General features: G+C 64.4%; 2 protein-coding genes across 2 annotated transcripts in view; both read left to right on the top strand.

Annotated features, from left to right (window-relative positions):
* PLEKHG4B (pleckstrin homology and RhoGEF domain containing G4B) overlaps nucleotides 1-155 on the top strand; it is a 29,344-nt gene extending 29,189 nt beyond the window's left edge. Inside the window, 1 exon segment of the mRNA XM_007471930.1 lies at nucleotides 3-155. Coding sequence (XP_007471992.1) covers nucleotides 3-155 — 153 coding nt within the window.
* Nucleotides 156-455: 300 nt separating this feature from the next.
* The window catches only part of LRRC14B (leucine rich repeat containing 14B), an 11,324-nt gene continuing 10,253 nt past the window's right edge, over nucleotides 456-1,526 (top strand). Inside the window, exon 1 of the mRNA XM_007471929.1 lies at nucleotides 456-699. Coding sequence (XP_007471991.1) covers nucleotides 456-699 — 244 coding nt within the window. The remainder of the gene's footprint in view (nucleotides 700-1,526) is intronic.

Raw genomic sequence — 1,526 nt, 5'->3', positions numbered from 1 at the left:
AGAGACCGCACTCCACCCTCTCAGACAGCAGCACGTCCTCCTCCAGCAGCCGGTCCTCCTCCGCCCGGGGGCCACTGCCCCCGCACGCGCCCACAAGCCCCGCCCGCTACCCCTGTCCGTGCGGGTGGCGTGCACACCTGCACCGAGCAGGGTGAGCTGAAGCAGGAGGTGGGGCCGGCCTTCCCTGCGTGCGTGCGTGATGCCTGCGTGAGTGCGTGCGTGCGTGAGTGCGTGCATGCGTGAGTGCGTGCGTGCCTGCGTGAGTGCGTGCGTGCGTGGCTGGCGTACGTGCTCATCGTTTCCCGATTTCGTATGCTGCCGAAGGTTTCCAAACAGGTTAGAAATTTTCGTTTACTTAAAAAAAAAATTCCGCTTCCACTCAAGACAAGGGAACAGGGAACAAGTTTAAAACAAGCAAAAAGAGAAACCAAACTAAGTGCCCTCCGAAGCCCAAAATGCGCCACTGCCACCATGAAGTCACCCCTGAGGGCGTCGCACCCACCGCAGCGGTGCCTCTGCGCGAAGCGCTGGGCGGGAGCTGCTCGGAACAGGCAGCGTCTCGGGGAGCACGCACCGTCGCCTGCCCAGCCCAGAGCGACGGCGCTCTCCCGGACACGTCCCTCAGGCTCCAGGACCGCGGGTGGCTCCCGTGGCTCCCATCTGGGCTGCGGCAGCCTCTGGTCAGCCCCGGATCTGGAGGTGGGACTTCTCCCGGCAGGAAGACCAGGCGGAAGGGTGTCAGAGGGCTCAGGTCTGCCATCCCCAGCACAGCCCGCAGAAGCCACCCGCCAGCCACACTCGAGGTTGTGGCTGCACCTTGGCAGGGGCCCCACCCTGGGGAGTGACCCCACGGGCCCGCGACTCTGTCTGGGGTGGCACAGGACAGTCCCCTGGGAGCGCGCCTCCCGTCCCGTCCTGTCCTGCTTTCTGTCAAAGCCGCGTGGCCCTTCGTGCCACATTTTGTTTTGTCCCCCACTTGGGCTCACTCTTACCGCCCAGGGTGAGGCTTCCTGCTGGGGGAGGGGTCGACCTCCCTCCCGGCCTTCCCCTTCCGGCCGCACTGGGCTTCCTGATTTCAGAAAAGCAGAGTCACAGACCTCTTGTTCATGAGCATAAGTGGTGTCTGACCTCCAGCAGTGCCGTCCTCCTGCTTTAGCCCGGCATCACGGGTCATCTGGTTATAAATCTGTACCTTGTAAATCATTCTCTTTGTGCAAGTCTCAGGGCCAGAGTGCCGGGCACAGTAGGCCTGAGGGGCAGCCGGCCAGGCCGGAGGACGGTTCTCACTGGGCTTCTCTCTGCAGAGACTGGGAATTCCGAGTCTACCCACCGCCCGTCAGGGGACAGCGGCCCCAGCCTCGCGGGCCGTCCCTGCCGCCCGCAGAGCTGTCCTCTGGCGAGGGCTGTCAGGGTGTCTCCCTGGCCCCTCCCAGGAGGGCTCACGGCAGCAGCCTGACGGGGACCAGTTCATCACGACCGTAAGTACCCCTCCTCTAAGCCCCCACGAGAGAGGCCCAGGTGCTGGG

Source organism: Lipotes vexillifer, unplaced genomic scaffold (genome assembly GCF_000442215.2).
Source record: "Lipotes vexillifer unplaced genomic scaffold, Lipotes_vexillifer_v1.1 scaffold1063, whole genome shotgun sequence".
Lineage (NCBI taxonomy): Eukaryota > Metazoa > Chordata > Mammalia > Artiodactyla > Lipotidae > Lipotes > Lipotes vexillifer.
This window is presented reverse-complemented; position numbering and strand designations above follow the sequence as displayed.